We start from the raw sequence: 19,254 nt of genomic DNA on the forward strand, positions 1-19,254 counted from the left end.
ACCTGTGCCATCGGGAGACCTAGCTTCATGCCGAGCAACTGTTAGAGAATGCCTGGGTGACCTTGGGCAGGCAGCTCTGCCTTTGCACACTGCAGTGCCTCATCTGTAATTCTCCCCACCACAAAGGTTAATAAAGGCTTTGAGGTGTTTGACAGCACTGGAACAAGCCCTGTAAGCTGGTTATAGCCCAAACAAGCAGCCCTCCTGCAGGAAGGGGACTCCAGGAAGAGGAGTACAAAATGAGGAATGCTGAGCAACAACTTGCAAAGCAAGTCAGATGGATGGCAGTTGATGGAGAGCTGCAATAAGTTATGCCCTACCACTCATATATTAACTAATCAATCAGCCACATTATTTCAGATGGAGTTACTGAAATTTAAATGAACAGAATATTTGCAGTACAAAGCCTGTGGGTTGTACCAGTGTAAATGTAATCAATACCAGGCTTTCTCTACAGGACTCGAGAGGAAAAAAAGTATTTTCATTATCTTTATTATAAGTTTGTTTTGACAATCATTAAGGCTACTCACATGAAGAAATGCTCATCAGTCTAATAAGACAGCTACATTACACAGTGGCTCTTAATTGATTTGCTTCCTGCTGCCTTCATTACATAGCACTAATGGAAATCTGACTTTTGCTCACGATACGTTTGCCTTTTCCACCCCAAAAGGCACTTTACTGTTACACATCCACAGATCCCACAACATTTTATTAAGGAAGGCTTTTTAGATGCTGGCTTTGGAGGTACCAAAGGACTGACAGTAATTGTAATATGTACTTTTCAGCATCACCATAGAGGCTCTTTTATTCAGACCACCTTACAGTCATTAATATGGCATTTCTGGAAGCTTCCTAAGAGTAAGAAGTGAACATTAATTCCTCATGTCTTGCAGAGGTATCCAAAGCAAAAGGTAGCTGTGGGCTCAGTCCTCACAGCCAGCTGTGGGCTGGCTGGAGTGGAGCAAATGTTTACAACAGGTAATCTGTACAGATGCACCCAGTGCACAGACTGAGAGCTGTTACATGCCAGGCCAGGCAAAATTAAAAGCATCTTGAGTCACACTGCGTATCCCAGCACCATGAAACAAAACAAAATGGCTGGCTAGGCTGATCCACTGCAAACAGCATTCTGTTTGCTCCATCCTGGAAAAAGAATGTGCAGGCTTGAATAGGTGGGCACAAATAAGAATTGTTCCAACTCTCACGTCTGCACTCTGTTCTTTGTGTGGCTTGGAGCAGGGGCAGATGGGGACTTACTGAACAACAGAATTATCTGGATTCTTTTGTGAATTAACAGCAAAATGACTTCTGAAAAAAACCTCTCAGTTGTATTTCTCATTACCAGGCAGAGCAAAAAAACACATATATCCATGTTGGAGCTTTACTCACTGTGGCCATTATGAAAATGCATCTTTTCTTCTTCTGGGTCTTGTTTAGCCTTGCTGTAGCCGCACCGCCTGGAAAAAAAAACAAGAACAACAATAAAAAAGAGTGCTTTTGTCTCTGGAATAGCAGAACCCCCCTCGTTACCTCAGTTGGGCAAAGCACAAAAACCCAGAGCAGTGACAAATCCAACCTCTCAAGTGGCCGTTCTGCTGCTGTCCCAGTTTTAGCTCATCAAACTACTTGCAATTTCCCTAATGGGATTCAGGGCCCAAGGCCCACTGACTTTCAATTGGACTTGTGCTTCTAAATCCCACAGATGCCTCTGAAAACTCCATTCTGCCATACATCTAATTTAGCTATTATTATGAAGAAAAAAGCAAGAGCAGGAAGGACAATGGAAGGGGAATGGGATGAAACATTAGAATTGCAGAAATGGGATCTCCTAGTCAACAGAGCTCAAACCCCAGCTTTTGCAGGTACCATCCTGTATGTACTGCACTGTCCCTTTACCCACTGCATTTGCACAGAACTAAACGTTTTTTGGTATTGTAAAAATAGCCTTATGCTAACATAACATGCAAAATGATAGGGCTAAAACAAATAACTGTCTGTTGGTTCACTGCCTTCCAGGGTCTGCTATATACTCCCGGCTCTGACTGGGTTTCCTACACACCTCCTACCTTATATCCAGGGGAGCTACCATTCATGCAATCCCTTCTGACCAGCAGCAAGACAGGTGGAAGGCACACAGTCACTGCCTGACCTATCTTACATCTGCATTACACCAGGCAGTGCAAGGATGCTGCTGGATCCCACAACAGAGCTGTGAACACCACCATATGGGAGTCACGTCTCCCCCAGGGAACCTCCCTACCCGTCTGTGGCTGCCCTGCCCTGACTCAACCTTTGCACTGGTTCTCTAGTGGATGCCACCACACCAGCAGTAAGTGGCTGCTTCGGTGGCATTTCTGAGACCTGCTTCACATCAATAACCACTCTGGAAGCTACAGGGTAACCGCATAGGCAAGGACAGCCACTGTATACACACACATATGTATTTTAAAGTATGGGATGAGCTGTGTAGGATGCACATATATCTGTCATTGTTTTCAAGGACCCAATATAATAACTGGATACAGGAACTGAATCATCCTGAAAGCAAACCACATGGACATGAGACATAGGAACATTCCTTGTAAGAGTGAAAAACCTACAAGCAACGCTCGCAAGCCAGCCAGCACACAGCTGGACAGCTGGTGTTATACCTCCAATAGAAAGCCTCGATTTGCCACTTGAAACTGAGAAACTTGGGAGACTTCTCTTTCATCACCCAGGATTTTGGGACAGGGCATGCACACGCTCCAGCATAACTCACAGCAAGGAAGAGTGTATGATTAGCAGAAACAAAACTGCAATTAGGAGGAGGCAGTAATAGGCATCTGCATGAAACATGCCCTCAGCGTGAAGTCCTATTACTGTGAACTGCTGTCTGCCTGGTTGCAAGGGGCCAAGCAGCCTTTCGGCTATAGGATTTTGGCACCAGATCTGTGAAACGATTAAAAACAAAAGCCTGGTAAGGGGATGCAGGCAGGGCTGCTGGGCTCGGTCTGGCAGCACTGGGCCCCAGAGGGTTGAGAAGGGCAAAGAAATACGAGCTACGTGGTTACTGCCAGGAGGACAGCAGGGATGTGGGCTTACCTCTACAAAAGGGAAGATGTGCCAAGGCGAGACAGGAAAACAGTAGAGGCGAGTAGAGGGCAATGGATTGCTACAAGGTGCAAAAACAAGGGGGGAGTGACTAGCAAAGCAGGGGGGCACAGGCACAAAGATGACAAGGCCTATACACAGAGAGTAATGAGTAAGCAGGCTATCCATGCAGGGTGCAATTTCAGCAGCAGCGACAGAACCACGGCCAAGCAGAGACCATTGTGCTCCAAATGCAAAACCAATGATAGAGGCAAAGAACAGCCCAGAAACACAGCTTGTGGGTTACCCCCACTTTGCTCTTGGCACTGCTCTTCTCCTGGCGCTAGCAGCAGCAGTGCCATTTCCCATGCCGAAACCCTCACAGTAAAGGCCATTTTAAAGGGTATTTTTGTTCTTATGATCCCTGGGTGAAAATGGGTTCTCCTACTTTATCATGCTGTCTTCCCCTGAAAGCCAAACAACTAAAGACAGAAGTCTCGGTATCAGTTCCCACTTCTGGCAATCCCAATGTTTCAGTTCTGCAGGTTGCCACAACTATCAGAATCAGCTTTCTGCAGAACTACCTTTCTGCACTGGGGTGTGCACATAAAGGAGAGGCGTATATTCAAAAACTCAAAATTCCTCAATTCATCCTTGTTCTATTCACCTAAAGCACATATGCCAACATTGGCTTATATGAAATGCAAAAGTTTATTTTGTTCATCTTTTCAAACAAATGTCCTATTTCTTCCTCAGATTTAGAGTGCTTCATTTAAAACATACTTTTCTACCACTACTCTTTTTACTAAATGTATCTCGCTCATCAAGAAGGAGGAGAGAGAGACAGGGAATGTGTGACCACTTGACGTACAGGGTTCTAAGCACACCATAATGCAAAGCACTGTTCTGCCCCACAGGGATACACTTAAAGGACCCATGTAAACAAGTTGGCTTTGGCTGTACCCTCCACAGAACTACCCAGAGAACCAGGCTATGCACATCCTATCTGAGGCTAAACCTCATTTCTTCCATTCTGGACCTTCAGAAATAAGTTTTCTGACTTTCTTCTCTACCTAAATCCCACAAAAACCTGCTATTCCATATTAAAAGTCCTGATTCAGTAAGTGAATCTAACTAGTAAATGAAATTACATAAATATTCTGGTTTTGCAATATGTTTCTTTGATAGAAAAAGCTCCCATTTGATTGGGAAAATAATCAATTTCTGCATGCGTAATTTTTATTGGAAAAACTGCAAGTCTGAAATCTCTTGATGAAGATTCATTCTCCAATTTACTGTCATTATACAAAACAGATTTCCTTCATCTTTTCTGTATCACATACAATGAAAGCAGAAAGACTCTGACACTGCCTCCCACTGTGCTGGAGACGCTCAGCCAAAGAGTTAACGAAATTGAGCAGCACACCTGGATCTCAGCTCATTTACTCCTGTTGTGGATTTGTCCCAGTTTCTGTATCTAGAAAACAGATGTCCTCTTTGCACAGCTCTGTTTTTCAATAAAAGTATCAGAGGAAAAAAGTGAGACTTCAAATATTCTTCAAGCATCATGTCTTATTTAAAAACTACTTGCAGATTGGCAGGCAGCTCATAAAATATTTATGGAGCAGATTATTAGAGTGAAGTTGTAAAATGATCCCTATATAGGTTTATAAAATATAAAACGGACAGGTAGAAAGATGAAGAATCCAGCTGGGAAACCAATGCCCTCTGCCTTGCATGATGCCAACTAATGGAGAAGAATCCTTCCAGTGTTAAGGCAGGAGAATGCTTGCTGTCCCTGGACAGACTGGGATGCTTGCATCTGGCCCAGTACTTCAGAATACCTTTGCTGGGTGGTTTGTGGCTCCTCAGCTGCCTGGTACACCCCCAAAAGCCACAGAATGCCAAAGGGAAGGAGTTTCCATGTCCCTGTCTCAGGCCACTACTCTGGTCAAAATCCATGCACAAAGCCAGGAGACTGTCTCTAAAAGCATCTGGATCTCAGACATTCAAGCCCTGGGTGGTGATATGACAGTCTTTGTGACTTTTTTTTTTTTTTCATTTTACAGTAAAATGCCAAAGCATTTCAGCACATGGCCAAAGCATTACTGTAACATGGGGATAACATTTAGAAATCTTCATTGTGGAGAGGGACCTCACTTTGTTAGGTGCAGCCAATACCATAAAACAGTCCGTGTCTTGAAGCGGCATGCAAACTGCTGTCCCGTTCCTGCAGAGATTCATACACATATTCTGTCTCTTACAGACGAGACAAATGAACGCGCTGCACTTATCTGAAACAGAGATGAACCCCCACTTGCTTTTCAGGGGTCAGACCTTCACTCAGAAGCATTTCTTTTACTGTAAGTCTACTTTAAAGAGTGCGCCCAACCCACCTTACGCTGTCATTTCACAAGAGTTTTGCAAGGACAAAGTTGCTGTTTACAAGGGGTTAGTGCTCAGTTCAGGCAATTTTTTCTAAGATGTTAAAGCAATAAGGCTGCATACGTGTTGCAGGGCAGGACAATGTTCCATCCAGAGGAACAAACAAACAGGGCTCTGTCCATCTGGCCAAGATCCTGTCTCCTCTGCTTGTGTGAAGACAATAGCTAGTAGGACAGATAGTTTTATGCTGATTAAATGATGCTGATATTGAGAGCTAAAGGCAAAAAGCCTTCCTACAGTGATGTTGGTCCACGCCCATAATTCACCTTTGTTGCCTGCAAACCTAAAATGTATTTAGTACCATAAAAACATGGAATGTTCAAGGGACTACTGTAAAATGAACATTTTTTCATACTGAGAGTTGTCTCCTATTTTTCTATCCACTTTCCTCCTGCTTTTTTTTTGATGAGGGAGGTATCTGTAATGAGTTACTTCCATTACACTGGATCAAGCTTTTACCATGAGTAATTTGCAGCAAGACATGTAGCTGGGAATAGCTCAGCTCCTCCTCTACCTACTCTCAAAGACCTATAATTTAGAGAACAAGATTGAAAGAGCAGTAAAAGACTGTGAGACAGCAAGCTATGACCTTCAGTTCAGGTCAAAGACACTCCAGATGAGTGGCCCAAGAGGAACCAGGGCAGGTTCCCTTCCTAAGGGCTGCTTTTCAATTGCTCTCCCCCCTCCACTGTGCAGTCCTGCAGCTGAACTCTGACTAACTTGGATGCCTTACAAAGGAAGTTTTGAAATTCCATTTCAGTATTTTTTGCCTTTAGTCTTTCCCTGCACTGATTTTGCACTGATTGACTCTTTGCTTTCCTAAATCACCACAGAAACAATTAAAAATAAACAAGATACTGTTTCCTTCTCTTGCAGGAAGTGATCTCCATAAATCTCTTTAGAAATGTTGTCATGCCTTCCTATGGCACAGTTGATGACAACCGTGCCTTGAAGTCACTTCTCCCATTTCCCCTCCCAAAACAGCAGCTTGTTGCACATCATTCTCTCTGCAGCTTTGGAGGAAACTTGTGGAGAGTGTTTTCCAAGTTGGCCAACAGCTCCTTGCACATCTCTCTCTTCAAAATTGTTCATTTCATTCCTGTTCTGTTCATGCTCTGTTCCTTGGAGACATTTCCAATACTTCCATTGCTGCCCCTCTCTTCTTGTGGTCCTAGCTGAGGAAATCTGAAGCACAAATCCCAAACAGGGATTGCTTGTGTGTTGGTGGTACAGGCATGACAGAAAACAGAAATACCAGGAGGTGTACAGCAGAAATACACACCAGAACAGCATTTTGCAGTCAAACACTTCAAGCTGAGCAGTTGAGCTTGCTAATACTGCTCTTAAGCACTCAGAAGTTATGAAAACTAATTTAAAGATACCCCAAAACATTGCACTAAAGGACACAGAAATGGTCCATGACAGCTGTGCTCCACTACCAGAGACCATAAGCCCGCTGACATCATGCAGAGCCTCAGCATCCCCCAGGAAACACAGCAGAGCAGATTCACATGTCTCACTCAGCTATGCAAAACCTTCAGAGCTTAACAAGCAAGTAAGGGAATCTCAGCACTTCTATGATCTCAAGGAGGGATTCAACAGGGAAGATTTTGCAAGACTCCTAGCAGGCTGAGGTTACAGCTGATTCAGAGATCTAAAACACTTTTCCATCCAGGGAACAACTCAACCCACGTCCAGTCAAACCAAGAGAAATTAAACACACACTTCCTTTGATGAGTCGGAAAAGAGGGGAGAGTATAGAAGAGCAGAAACTGGTGAGTCAGCCTGGCAAGAGGTGGTGGCAGAACATGGCAGCATGCAGCACACACACCCAGCTCCCAGTGCCCGCAGAGATATGCCCAAAGCTGCCAGGACATATCGCTGCAAACAGCACCATGTCATCAGACCAATGACATACAGCTCGTTCCACTGACATGCACATTACACGCCATTAAAAGCCAGAACCTGTACATACCCACCTGCCCTCCACCCCTTATAGGGGACCAATACCCCACTTTTGGTGACAGAAAGCAGAATTTGATGAATTGTCCAGCACGCATGATGTTAAGCTCTGTTATGACACATAACATCTCCAGTGTGTTGTCTGGATCGATCATGGTGTAATGTATCAGATTTTTCCTCTGGGAACCCTGCTCTTGCTGGGGGAACACTCTGCCTTGGGTCATGCTATTTCCAGTTGTTGAGATAGACAAGCTGGATGCAGAGGGCAGATGAGAAAGTGATTTCCAGGGCAATACAAGAAAGGAAAGGAGAGGCAGACTGTGCACAGAAACATGGAGGTGGGACACAAAATAGGAGCCAGCGCAGGAGGGAACACTGACCATATTAGGCTCGGATAGGCAACAGCACGCAGAGAAGAAGCCCACCCACAGCCATGATCGCAGCAACTGAAAAGCAAACAAAAAGGCCCAGGATAAGGAATAATCCCACTGTCCTGGCAATGACCAAACACATTAGCAACATTATTATACGCCCTTCTTCCCTTCTGTTTTAATTATTATTTGGCTCTTAACACTCTGGGCTGCAAGGATTTCATGGCACGGGCTACTGGTGATAAAAATGCCTTAGAAAAATCAGTTAGATCCTAGTCCTGCAAAACAATTAACCATGCGCTTCCCATACCTAAGAACCACCATTAGGGTTAATGGGGTCACCCATGTGCTTAAACTTAAACCTTGGAGCAGGCAAAGTGACTATTTCCACAAGCATGTGTGCAGTACTTGTACAATCACCTTTAAGATACAAAGCAGTGGATGACTGCAAGCCCTGCTTTTACAGACCGTTATGCACGTACTCACTCAGTCCTTGTGTTTTGCACGTGCGTTATGAATCTGCAGGAGCAGAGCCTTATGAGTTGTGTGAGAGCATTCATCCCACATCAAGTCAAAGCGTGATGAGCTGAAAGGCACCATGTGCTCACAGCTCACTTTCAGAGGCTGCCAAGCCATTACATTTATCAGAATATGTACTTGCCTGGCATCAGCCTGTACCTCAGCAATTGCCCTTCAGCCTTGTCAGAGAACGTGCCATGGACAATTTTCTGTTAGCAAGACTATTAAAGTGATACATCCAAAAAAAGAACATAGGGCAGAAGAAACAACAGGAAGATCTTGAATAGCACACACACGCACAGGCTCAGCAGTGTAGACCACAGCAAAAGTCAGATGATGATCTCTCATTATTTCTCCTAAAATCATTGTGTGTTCTTGGAAAAATAAAAATTGTGCCATTCTGAGTTTTAAAGTACACCCTACCATGCCTAAACACATTAAAATAACCTATTTAGACAAAATTAACATTCTGCAACTGCACCATCCTAAATTATGATGCAAAATAACTTCAGGCATGCAATGATTTACAGAATTATATACTGGATTATGTGCTTACTTAAATTAGAACTGGTGAAGAATGGCTCTCTAAGCTCCTTTCACATCAACACAACAACTCACCAGCATTTTATAAGCAGCAATGTCTTTTTTTTAAAAAAAAAATTTGCTATAATTGACAATATTTGGTATTTTCATGATGCCCCAGATTGTGGAGTCATTAATACGGGAGAAGCTCAGCTTTCATTAAATCTCTTGATCCAATTTAACCCTGGATGTCCACGACTCAAAAGCCCCAAAAAGGCCAAAAGGAACCAATGATTAATTTGTTTTGTGTTGACTCTGCTTTTCAGCGGGTTCAACCTCACAAGATCTGAGGGCAGACACATCTCTAAAAGATCACTGCAGCTGTAACTATAACCACTCCCCAGTTAGCTTACATTTTAGCAAAGAGTCCTTTTCCCCCCTCAGGCATTTTCTAACAGTTGCTGTCACCAGTCGTTCCCACACTGCTCAGCATGAAAGTTAAGGTTTTTGAAACAACAGTTCAATTAACCTAAAAGCAATGACTTCCATACAGTTAAAAGAGCTCAATAGTTTCTGAAACAAAGAAAACTACTCAAGCACCTCATCAGAAACTGAGCTGCTCTGAAATAAAACCTGCTCCCAGCACTGAAGCCAGAGTACTTCAAATCCCGTGCTCTTTTGAGGTAGAAAAAACGCTCAAGTGCAAGGGAGGTATGCCTTGATAGAGCCTTACTCCTGCACTCCAGTCACACAGTGCTGTGCTGTGTCACTTTGGGTCAAAATACTCAAAAGTACAGCATGAGGAAAAATCTAAAGCTATTAGAAACAAACTAAACTGGTTCACTGAACAACAAAATTCACTTTCCAGTCCCAGGAGTACCTGCAGAGGTAAGTCAATGGAGTACTTAAACCTGAGAGCACAAAGTATTCATTATTGCTCATGTTAGAAGGACATCTTGATTTGGCAAAGATAAAGATATGAAAATTCTGAGGGCAACAGAACTGCACATTAAACTGCAGCAAACCCCTCATCCACCATGCCCCGATGGTCACCCCAGGAGGAGCAGAGTTTTCTGGTCTCCTCACACCACATGAGGATTTTTTTAGTTTAGAAACTGAAGATTTGAAAATAAATGTTTTCCAGACAAGATCAAATACTGTGACGAGGTAAGAGATCACCATGCAGTGAAACACGTCTGGACTTCTTCAAGGTTTTAACATCTTTAGCCAGCAAGCAGACCTTTACTGGGAAGCGATCGGACTTGAGGACCTCAAAACTACCTGTGCACACGCACTGTCTCCTCCAGCCTTACTGAACCAGCCAGCAAACCACAAGGGGAGCTTGTGGGGGTTGTTCCTCAGCTCCAGCAGATGGTTGGAGTCCCTCAGATTTGCTGAAGGTTAACAGATGATGTTTCTGCATAACAAGGAACATTATTGAGAGAACATCTGCAGAGTTAAAACCCCTTTTCTGTGAAAGAACCAGCAGCGTTTACAGGAGACAGGCTGGCTTTGAATGCTTGGAGCCTTGTGTCCTGGGGAATGGCTGCAGATGGTCAGAGACCAGGCTGGGAAACCGGGGCCTGCAGCATGGCCTCTGAGATCACCGCTGGGAGAGCTGGGTCTGCCAGCATGGCCCAGCTTCTTGGCTCGACCCAGCTACCATTTTCAGCGATCTTGGACAGGCAAAGCTAACAGTTCTCCAGCTCCAGCAAAGGTGACCCCACTCACGCTCATGTGGTTTGCAAACACAAGTGTCCAGAGAGTGAACTTTTAATAAACTTGTGCTAGGAGTACTGAACACCCCTGGCACTGTTTCAAACCCTGAACTATATGTTTTGTTAATGAAATATATCAGATAGGCCTCACGACTGCGCCTTCAATGAATGTAATTAATTTACCACAGGTCTGCAGATGACCCAGACAGCATTTGGAATTAAACTAAATTTCTAGTGGCGAGATGCATCTCAGTGAGACTGCCATACTGAGCTGAGGCTTATAAAAGTTATAAGTTGAAGACTTGGAGTCATGATAAATGAAAGCCTCATCCGCTGCTTTTAATGAGTTGCTCTAATGGGATGTTCTTTAGAGGTTTGTGATTAGAAACCGCAATATTTGAGGATTTCTGGGAAGATTTTTGTAATCCTTCCTGCAGCCTTGAGCAATGCCCGTGATTGCTCCCTGCATCTCCAGGTCAGAATGTCAGCTCTGCACCAAGCACCTCCAGACTCAACGTGCTTGCTTCAGTCACCAGAGAAGCACCATTATTCGCTGCCAACTGCAGGGAATATTTTATACTCAGCCCAGACCTATATAATGTTTAAGGAGTCACCTCCTCTTCCTACTGAGCTGTGTGTAGTTCACATGTTAAGGCATGTCTCTTAGTGACAGACAGTAACTGAGAATGAGAAGCCCAAGCAGGCAACATATACACAGTCATTATGGGAAGAGAGACACTTCCAAGGAAAGGAAGCACACTTGGAAACATCCCTTGCATTACACTCTGAAGCCACTGAAAGTGCAGATAACCTTTTCTGCAGATAAGAGCCCAAGTGCTGCAACATGGTGCGCCTCCAAGAGAGATCACACTTCCTACATCTAGTGTCCAAAGAAGAATGGAATATTCACATATTCAGAGGAGCAGCGGGACAACAGCCTGATTTTCTTCTTCGTCCTCTACCCACTCCGCAGCCAAGAGAGACACTGTAAAACTCTACTTCAAAACAAGTACATACGGGGCTTTCATCAGCGCTTGGCAGCAACTTGGAGCTGCTACCACAGAAGTCAAATTGCATTTTTAGCTTGAAAGGCATCCCAGTTCTCTTGACCAAGGGGAAAAAGTACTTCCACAATGCCATCAAATGCATCATCTGGATGAGGAGCTTTTGCTGTACTGTCCCACATTTCCCCAGTCAGATGGAGCTTATGCCAATCACTTTTCTGTTTGTGGTGGTTCTTCTGTCCATTCCCTCAGCTATTACTGGAATAATTCATACATTCTTGGGGCTTAATTTCTGATCAAGCCAAGGTCATCAGAAAGCAGATTAGCCTGGGTCCCTAAGTCCTTCTCTAAACTGCAGTGACTTAGACTGGCTTGCTGTGTGTTTGTATGGAAGTACTAAGCCCACAGGTGTTCAGAAGGAAAAAGAAATGAGGTACTGGAGCAGGCAAAGTGGCAAAACTGATCTATGTAGGCCTACAGGCAAAACATTAGATGTAAAGATTATGGGCAGCAGATTTCCACACCAGCTCTGGGATGGCGGACCTGTGGAGAAAGGGGAGTACCAGAGTGCTTCTTTTTTGGAAAGGGATCCTGAGCAACAATACTGTTAACACTCCTCTCCTGCAAAAGGTAGGAATAAAGAGCAAAGAGGCTCTTAATGTGATGGAGATAGTAAAAATGCTCACCCAAAAGCAGGTGGCACTACACCCTGCCTCCTCTTGGTAGATGGGAATCTTGAATTGGCAAGAGCAATAGTTTCTCCAGCAAAATCCTTCCTGTTGCCATATGGATTACAGGCGATATTTGGCAACAGGCACTATCAATAAAATGGCTACAAATCATGGGAGACAATGTCCTGTAGGAAGAAGGAAGAATAGGCAGGAATGTAGAGATAAAAATCCTCTTTAAAGTCACAACGAACAAATACTGTGACTCATGCCGGAAAAATTCTCTCTATGAAAAATGTTATGTATGACCTGCCTCCTGTTTCCTATGGAAATATTGAAGAAGTGAACTATTTTAAGCCCTGACACATCTTGGAAAAAGATGTGGCGGGTCAGGAGGGGGCTGTGGAAAAATTCATTTTGACCTTCCACATCACAGAAGGCTGCACATGCTGGCTTGGGACCTGGGATACACACTACAGTCCTCTCAACCTCTCTACTCTATGAAAGTCACTTTTTAACAAGATGCACATATTTGTGTCCAGAAACTAGCCCTCTGCCACCACAGGGGCTGATATTTAAAAGTCTAAATCAGCTAAGGTCAAGGATGGATACTCCGGTGCAGAAGCTTCTAATTGCCAACACCCAGGTGGGAAGATTTGTCTTTGCTTTGTCTTTCCAAAGCTAGTTTCCTGCCAGAAGTGTCTTTCTATGTATGCACAGCATAGGGAGAGGCGCAATTTTTGCTGCCTCAAATTTATTTTTCTTAAGTTCTATAAAAATCTCTGTCCAGTTCTTTAAGAGATCACTTTAAATTGAAAAGTCAATATGGGTAGCTGGCTATAAATGCAGACATACAGTACACTTCTTAGTTTTTCTGAGCAGCTTTCGCAAACATGCTTAGCACTGACCTAATAGCATTCCCATTTTACTCTGTAAAAGTCCATTCCTTTGTTTAATACTGCAAAGCTCTACTGCCTGGAGGACTGCAGGGAGCTGCAGGTTCTTAAGACTGACCCCAATATCCCTTCAGTTTTGTAAACAGCGCCCGAGGGACAATGCAGGGAAAACTGCTCTGGAGCTGTGGATCTCCCTCGCAGGCTGATGGAAACCTGCTTTGGCTGGGCTGTACCCTCACCTCCTGTCTGGGTTTGTAGGATTTGAGGGCTGATACCACAACAACAGATGCAGCACCTCATTCCCTTTGCAATGTGTAGCACACATCCTGGCTACTGGCATTTTCTGACAACTGAAGCAAAAGTCTAACAATTTTAAATTACTATATACTTCAATAAGGTACAACAATGCAAATGCTAACTGATTCAAGCATTGCTAAGAAAGCAAAATTTAGCCCTCCTGTATCTGTAAAACGTATTCTGCTGTTGAGAATAACACAGTCCTAAGAAAACAAAGATAATAACTCTATGTTCTTTAATTTAATGCTTGTTTCTGGTTTAATAATAGATTTTCATTCCACTTTTCTTTTTTTGCCCAGACAAGTACAGTCTGATTTAGTGAATCTCTTTGATTTGTAACCCTGATTGTTATATAATTAATACGCCCTTGATGCACAGAGCAGGAGACTTCAACAGTTCCCAGCTATTTTGCTTAGCGGTATTTATGACCTTGGTCAGAGGACACATTATTTACAGGAAGCGTTTTCTTGAGCATCTGCAAGTACATCAGCTCAGAAATGCAGTTTAATTGTTTAGGGCAAAGCGCATTCAGTTTCAAATTCCCAGGAACCTCCAGCTTCAGAAACAAAGCTCATTTCCACAGATGGACGCTGGCTTGTGGAAATGCCACTGTGACTAACGTTCAGTTGACCTTTGGTTTAGGGCCAGCAGCCAACGGGAAATGCCAAGCTGTTATTTACATTTGTTCAAAAGAAGCGAGAAGCTGTAGAGATATTTGAAAGCAAAAAGGGAAGAGGTGTGGAAACTTCTGCCTCCAGGGCCCCAACAGAAAATAAAAAGCCTGTGGAGCAACAAACTTCTGAGGCATACTGCTAGGAAATTACTTTCTGAACTGCGAGCATGAGGAGGGCTGCTCTCAAGTCCCTGCACTCTTCTGCCAGTTCCACCAAGTGCTCTCAGTGCCCTGCCTCCTGAGATGCTTGCTTTTGCTCAGCACGTGGGAGGGCTAGCACAAAGAGATATGCTATAGAGCATCTCATAGAGCAATATCCTAATTCTGAGGTGCCTAGGAACTCCCATGGTGCCCGGGAACAGCACGGAGCCAGAGATGAGATGCTCATTTGCAGCAGTGCCGGGCTCTGTCCTCACTGCAGCAGACTGAGAGGTTTTTCTTGTAGCTTTGCTGTTGGACAGTACCTGCCCTCCTACATTATGCAGAGAGGAGAAAGTGCTTGGACTCTGCACAGCTTGCTCGGCATAGAAAGCAGCGTGATTTGAGCTGAAGCAAATCCTGGAGTTCAAAATGTCTGAAAGTAATTATAAGAAAGAAATAGAAAAGAAAATTTAACTCCCTAGTACTAAGCGCTGGAACACATAACCTCTCTAAAGATAAAGGAAAGTCTTCCAGAAACGGAAGCAGGTTACAGCTTCAGAAAGGGATTATCCTATGACTTGGAATGCATTTATCATCTCTGCAATGTCACAGCATGAGAGTGACTCCACGAATTGTCTTGAAACTGTATCCAAGGCAAAGCTGCATGACTGACACATTTCATTGGCATTTCTGCTTCTTCCAAACAGGAGACATTTTTTTGTTTTGCTTTAATTTCAATTCGGCTGTCAGCTTTTTCGGTTTCTGGGGTTTATTTTTCTGCTTTGAAGAGTTACTCCACACAGTAGACAGGCTTTAAAATACACAGGAACTCAAAGTGGCCAAGAACTCCTGCAGCGTTGAAAATAATTTTCTAATGACAGACGAAACTTTGGCGCTAGAGGCTCCTCTAGCACCTCCAGCAGAGAGACTGGGTTCTTACCAGTCTAGAAGGAAGATTAAAAATCTGAAAATGGATGTAGTTCCTCTTTTGTTCCCCAGAGACAATACAACCCATGGAGATATAGTACCTGTAGGTCTGCAACAGCAGTCTCAGGCCAAGGCCCATGTCAAAGTGGGATGGCAGCTGCTTCAATTTTAAGTTTATCTTCCTTAACCATTTCCTCACAGCTCGTTCCTAGGCAGGCCTGCTTTGCTTGGTTCTCCATCCAGATAGCAAAGAGAATGAATGTGAAACAGCAGATTCCTCCAATCCCTGCACTTGCTGCTTCTACACTCAGCGTGGTACCATGGAGAAGCTCCCAAGAGCCTACAGCTGCCTGGAGTTTCATGTAGATTGGTGAGAGTACAGGACAGGAAGATTAAGGCAGCAGGAGAGGAGAGGATAAAACTCCAGCAGTCAAGGGCTTTATAAATATGTCGAGGGATAAAGAGCCAAGAGGAAGCACATCCTGGAAAGCCCATCAGGGCAAAGGACAGAAGGCCGTAGCTAACTAAAACTGCTGATAAATGGCTCGCTTGCTCAGATCTGAGCAGGGTAGGAACAAAAAAGGCCAAGTGCAAGTGTATGTCCTCAACAAAGGGATCCTTATCATGTCCAATGCCTGTGGGAAGAGCTGCAGCCACTAGCTGCCACAGGATACGGCTACGAAGGGACACGTGTCCCTCCACCTGAGATTCATGCCTAAATATCCCTCCTGTCTGTGTTGATAAAAACATGCATTGAGGCTGACGGAGGTCAAGTCCACATCCCTCTGTCTGTCTGACTGGAACAAGGATCTGACCCAAACCCTCCAGCCTTTAAAGAGGGATTTGAACACCAGCTCACAGAGTTTAGAGTCATGTCTTTTTGCCCACAGCTTTTCTGGAGCCACTAGTATAACCGCTTATACTCTGCCCCATGCTGCTGCTTGCTTCTCATGCAAACCAGAGCATTTATTTTTCCTATTTTTAAGCCCAACAAGTCTCTCAAAGCAGATGACAGGAGCCTGAATAGCTGAGTTGGAAGTGTTTGTCAGTTTCTGACCTTTACTGGAGAGGAGTCTGGCAACCACATACCTGTCAGGACAGGAAATAACTGTGCTTTTCTACAGATGCTGTATGACTGGGGACAAAGCTGTTCAGCCTGGCTGGATTTCACTGCGGTGTGCTCACTGACAAACATTTTCAATTCCTCTTTGAAACAAGACTCTCAGCTGATACGTTCAGCATCAGTGCAGTTCCTCTGCCAGTATCTTTTAACTATCTAACACAATGTCTTGCAACGCATAGTCACCTTGCTAGACCCAAGCTCAAGAAAGCAAGACTGTGAGGTACTTTCTAAGCCAAAGTGTTTATGTTGCTTTGAAAACAAATTCAGCATCACCAATAGATGCTATGCTGGCATGGCACCTCAGACTGCTATGCATGAATGTCGCTGCACTGTTTGACTGCTGCCATTAAAATAAACGCACTATGTTTTGATAGGTACTGCACTGACTGCAAAGAATACATGTGTAGTATATGAAAAATTGTCTTGTGTGTTGGCTGCTACATAAGTTTAGTGACGCAGTACAAACTGATCCTGACATAAGCCAGATTTTCCCCCAATAACCACAATTCCTTGTTCACCAACAAGTTCCATCAACTCCCATTACAGTTGTCAAAGATTGTATAGTCCAGCCTTTTATCACTTGCCTATGTTTAAGCACATGAGAAGTCTATGGGATTGTTTGATGGCTTAAAGCTGAGCAATTCCCTCCACGTGAGGATCTCTCTGCATAATTTATTAGTGCATGGGGAAAATATTAGCATCCTACACATGAAAAATGAAATCCAGACCTGACCAAACTTAGGGCATTTAGCCATTTGGATGGAATTCTTCTCTTTTTCTTCACAAGTGTTTTCCTGAAGTCACATTTCCTCTGCGAGAAAAGCCCACTGCAAGGTCTGAGTGCAAACATATGGGCTTTAGAATATTTAACCTATTACAACAAGTTCTGCTTATTTTTAAAGTAATAGGAAAACACTCCAGTAAGAATCAAATCAAATCAAATCTAATAATCAGGGCCAGTCTACGCAGAGATGAAAATCATTGGGAAGTGAACTACATCTGTGAGCACACATTCGCGATTCCTGTCTGTCCAAACAGATCAATCAGCCCACCCTCACGCTGCTTTACAACACTACTGCTTGACAGCTCTGTTCACATGCTGCTCTCGCCTAAATTGCGCTAATCAGCTGGTCAGATAAAAGTTATTGCAAAACTTGGAGAAGTGTAAATACACAGCTTCTTCTCTTACCTTCCACTGAGAAGGAAACCGATAACAACAGCCAGCAGAATGACTCCCACTGTTACAGACACAACAATTATAGGAATCTGGCTCTGGTCACTGGATGCAGCTACTGCTGAGATGAAAAACAGAAAATGGAGATTAAGGTTAAAATTATAGTCAGCACTTGCATGGGTCTTTCTTGTGAGGCTGTCAATGAGGTTTCAGTCTTACCAGTTCATTTCTTCTTTTATGGTTTGTGCTTTCTCCCTTTGCTGTCTGTTTCTACTTTGGAAGGGAAGTGGGTGGAAAGGAACCAAAACACATAAAAAACCAAGCCAAAACCCAAACTAAATTGTATCTCATCACTGAATTCAGAAATTAAGTGTTAAAACAACTCAGCTTTTGAGAGAGCAAGCTGGAGTTCGCCCTTCCCAGGTCAGCTGCATTGGAAGTCACACAGATAAAAAACAAAACAGGCAGGGAAAACATTCATGGAATAATATTGCTGCAGTTTCTAAATAGGCGATGTGAACAAGATCTGCGACAATTAGCATTATCTGTGCCTCAAGAAGCTATAAACAATTAAACCCCAATTCCTTGTAGCATCTATATCATACAGCCAGAAGGTGGTTACTGTAACATAGGAATCTGCTAAGACACACACACTGCCTGGTCGTTTTATCTGCTAAGGAAAGTGTAACTGTGTCAGCCCATCCTTGTAAAATTCCCTCCTGACAAAATGCAGTAGATGAGTCCCATGATAAAGACACAAGCAGAAAGGTCAGAAAATCAGTGTTCAAGAACTAGGTTTTGCCATATGTTAACTATGTTAAGCAGGTGAGTAGATTCTTGAGGCCTGACAAATGGAAATGCTAACAACACCCATGCTGTGCTTATCTGTTTAATACTGCAGGGGAAGGGCTCCACCTCTCCCCAGAGATTTGCACACAGTGATTCCCAAGCAGAAACCTAAGCCTTCTCACTTTCCTCTCTCCACCACCAGCTACTCAGCTGTACATCCCTGCTCTGGGGTACAGATCTGGCCTCCTCCTCCATGAACACATTTGGCTGTTTTACGGGACAAACCTCGCTATAGCTGCTGACGGGGAGAGGAAGTGCCTCCCTGGCCTTAGTCCCAGATGCAACTCCAGCCACTCCAGGGAGAAGCAGAAATTGATTTCTGAGCTGCAGAAGACCTTTAACCGAATGACTGAAATAAAGGGGGTCCTTAGCACAGGATTAATTTTATGGAGGCTATAAAATAACTGAATAGTGCCCCATATTAATTGTTAAAAGAAAAGAAAGAAGAAAAGGTGAGGCACTGAGCATGCAACGGGTTTCAAGTAGCTCTTCATATGGGAGCTCTCCAGTGCTTGACTGCAAGTGGTGGGCTCAGGAACAGTAAATGATTTCAGAATGACTGGCCCAATACATTAAAATTTAATGTTAACTGCTCCAAACCTGTGCCATCATCCAGAGATTTTATTAGCCTCACGAATTTATAGAAGCTCCTTAAGATGATGCTTTATTGCTTTCTTGACAAAATAATTAAAAAGAAAAACATTTAAAGGAGAACATTAAGCTATTACTCTGGAGGTTTTTTGCACAGCTCAAGGGATGGCAAAGTAAGGTGGACTCTGTTGTGATATATGGTAGAAGGGGAGCGTGAATTTGTAAACCAGTCTGGGACCTTGCTGCCACGTGAAGGAGGGGATTTGCATTACCTTGTCTCTGTGACAACATCTTGCTCC

At 43.7% G+C, this 19,254-nt stretch overlaps 1 protein-coding gene and 1 long non-coding RNA gene across 8 annotated transcripts in view; one reads left to right on the plus strand and one right to left on the minus strand.

Moving 5' to 3' along the window:
* Positions 1–19,254, plus strand: part of LOC116231192 (uncharacterized) — a 120,305-nt gene that overhangs the window by 95,796 nt on the left and 5,255 nt on the right. The gene's annotated exons all lie outside the window — the stretch shown is intronic.
* Positions 1–19,254, minus strand: part of EPHA5 (EPH receptor A5) — a 197,467-nt gene that overhangs the window by 31,730 nt on the left and 146,483 nt on the right. For 3 of the 7 annotated variants that reach the window (XM_090139117.1, XM_090139122.1, XM_090139119.1), the window contains 3 exons: positions 17,531–17,636; positions 7,863–7,928; positions 1,393–1,460 (listed from right to left, as the gene is read on the minus strand). In XM_090139117.1, coding sequence (XP_089995243.1) covers positions 1,393–1,460; positions 7,863–7,928; positions 17,531–17,636 — 240 coding nt within the window. The remainder of the gene's footprint in view (positions 1–1,392; positions 1,461–7,862; positions 7,929–17,530; positions 17,637–19,254) is intronic. The other 4 variants (XM_090139118.1, XM_090139120.1, XM_031596817.2 and 1 more) reach the window with 3 other exon arrangements.

Source organism: Phasianus colchicus, chromosome 4 (genome assembly GCF_987193195.1).
Source record: "Phasianus colchicus chromosome 4, bPhaCol1.hap1.1, whole genome shotgun sequence".
Taxonomy (NCBI): Eukaryota; Metazoa; Chordata; class Aves; order Galliformes; family Phasianidae; genus Phasianus; species Phasianus colchicus.